The 1,895-nt window shown below is 40.8% G+C and overlaps 1 protein-coding gene across 1 annotated transcript in view; it reads left to right on the top strand.

Annotated features, from left to right (window-relative positions):
- The window catches only part of LOC108490711 (cadherin-related family member 3-like), a 27,493-nt gene extending 26,316 nt beyond the window's left edge, over positions 1-1,177 (top strand). Inside the window, exon 4 of the mRNA XM_017797577.1 lies at positions 319-1,177. Within this exon, the coding sequence (XP_017653066.1) occupies positions 319-1,177 (859 nt within the window). The remainder of the gene's footprint in view (positions 1-318) is intronic.
- The last annotated feature ends 718 nt before the right edge of the window (positions 1,178-1,895 follow it).

Here is a 1,895-nt window from a genome sequence, read left to right as displayed (position 1 = left end):
TTAGTTTTTAATACAAGAAATCAGTGTTTGAATGTTATGAATCTGTAGCTATGACCTTTTGGTCTGCTATAACATGCTCAGGGATTCCCAAGACTTGTTTTCTCATATTTATAGGGATTAACAAACTTTCCCAAGTTCTTATCTCTTCTGTCATTTGATTTGACTCACTTGTTTCTTAACAAACTTTTAGCCATTTTCAACTGCTAAAATAACTAACTGACCTTACAGATGTTTTAACTAGATGAATCAGTTGTAGCTGGCCAGTTAAATTTGATAGATTTGACATCTTAACTGTCTGTCCTGTGGCTGTGTGTTCAGTTTTTCACTGGTTGTTAAAGTGATTGATCCTGGAGGATTGTTTGCTACTGGAAATCTAAGGATTTTCCTCATCAATGTCAATAATAAGGATCCTACTCTTGTCTGCAGTTTATTCAATATTGAAAACGGTGTTTTGAGTGTTGCCTCTATAAACTCAACTCTGCACAAAAATGTCAACATCACACTGGATGAAGAGATTCCAGTTGGGAAGATGGTTGGAAGATGTCAGGCAACTGATGAAGATAACCTGGGAGATTTAACCTTTGGACTAGATACAGGGAACAGTTACTTTGCAGTCGACAAAGAAAAGGGGACTGTGGTTACTACTACCCGTCTTGATGTGGGGAAAGCTGGGTTTGCAAGTTCTCAGGCCTTCTCCATTAAGGCTTGTGATGGTGACCAGAGGTGTGCAGCAATTCTAGTGACTGCCTATATTCATGGCATTAATGACAACTCCCCTTTCTGTGACCGATATCTGATTAGGTACACAGGCAAGGATGTGATTACAAAAGGCACAGTAGTTGCAAAGCTCTTGTGTCATGACCTTGACAAACCACGCACTGCAATTCATTACGTTCCGACCTCAGGCCCTGTTGGTTCTGGACAACTATTTGAACAAGTACCAGATGCTGAAAACTGCATTCAGGTTTCCAAAGAGCTGGATTATGAGAACGCAGAGGTGGTTGCAGCAGGACACATCTATGAAATGATGATTTCTGTGTTTGATGACTTACTTCCCTCTCATACAGTGACTGTGACAATCATTGTGGACATTGCTCCTGACAACGAATTCAGTCCCAAATTTCAAGCTGCACATTATTCATTTTCAGTTCCAGAAACATCCGGAGGTCACTGTTGACATCGAAGATGAGAACGATGAAGCACCTGCCTGCACACCCTATCTATATGAAGCAGTCATCTCTGACAATGTGGTTGCTGGGACAAATGTCAATGGCCTGAAACTAAAGTGTCATGACAGAGATTCACAAGATTTTGAAATGTGCTTTGAAATAGTTTCTGCAAAGAAAATGTCTGACCATTGTGTATACAGCTATGAACACATACAAATCCAGTGACTGGTATGTTCCTTTCATCTTCACTCTGATGGTTATTTTCTTCGTTGGACTGGTTTCCTGGATATGTTTTTTGCTTTGGAGATTTGGAAACGTTGTGGAGTGTTCTCAGAAAATGGCCAAGGAAGTCTCCAAGTCCAAACCCAAAGGAATGAAGTATGTTACAGGAGATAGAAATCAAAAAGAACAAAAAGTTTTCACAGGAACCAGAAGTAAAAATCTAGAAGTATTAACAGAAGCCACTGTGTATGAGACTATCTTTGATGGAGAAGCCGTTGATCCAGTCTCTGGTAATGTGTATGAATATAACAGCAGAACGGGTGCAAGGAAATGGAAGAGGCTCCCTCAGCACAAGGAAGAGTCCTTTGAGAACCTACAGGCCCATCCCTTGGAGGAATCAACAGTCTTAAAAGTTCCTGTGTATCAATAGTGCCTCTGGATGTTGGCATGTGGGGCATGTGTGTGTGTGTGTGTGTGTGTGTGTGTGTGTGTGTGTGTGTGTGT

This window comes from Nannospalax galili, unplaced genomic scaffold, assembly GCF_000622305.1.
Source record: "Nannospalax galili isolate Female #2095 unplaced genomic scaffold, S.galili_v1.0 scaffold514, whole genome shotgun sequence".
Classification (NCBI taxonomy): Eukaryota; Metazoa; Chordata; class Mammalia; order Rodentia; family Spalacidae; genus Nannospalax; species Nannospalax galili.
The sequence above is the reverse complement of the archived record's forward strand: the minus strand, read 5'-3'. Positions and strand labels throughout refer to the sequence as shown.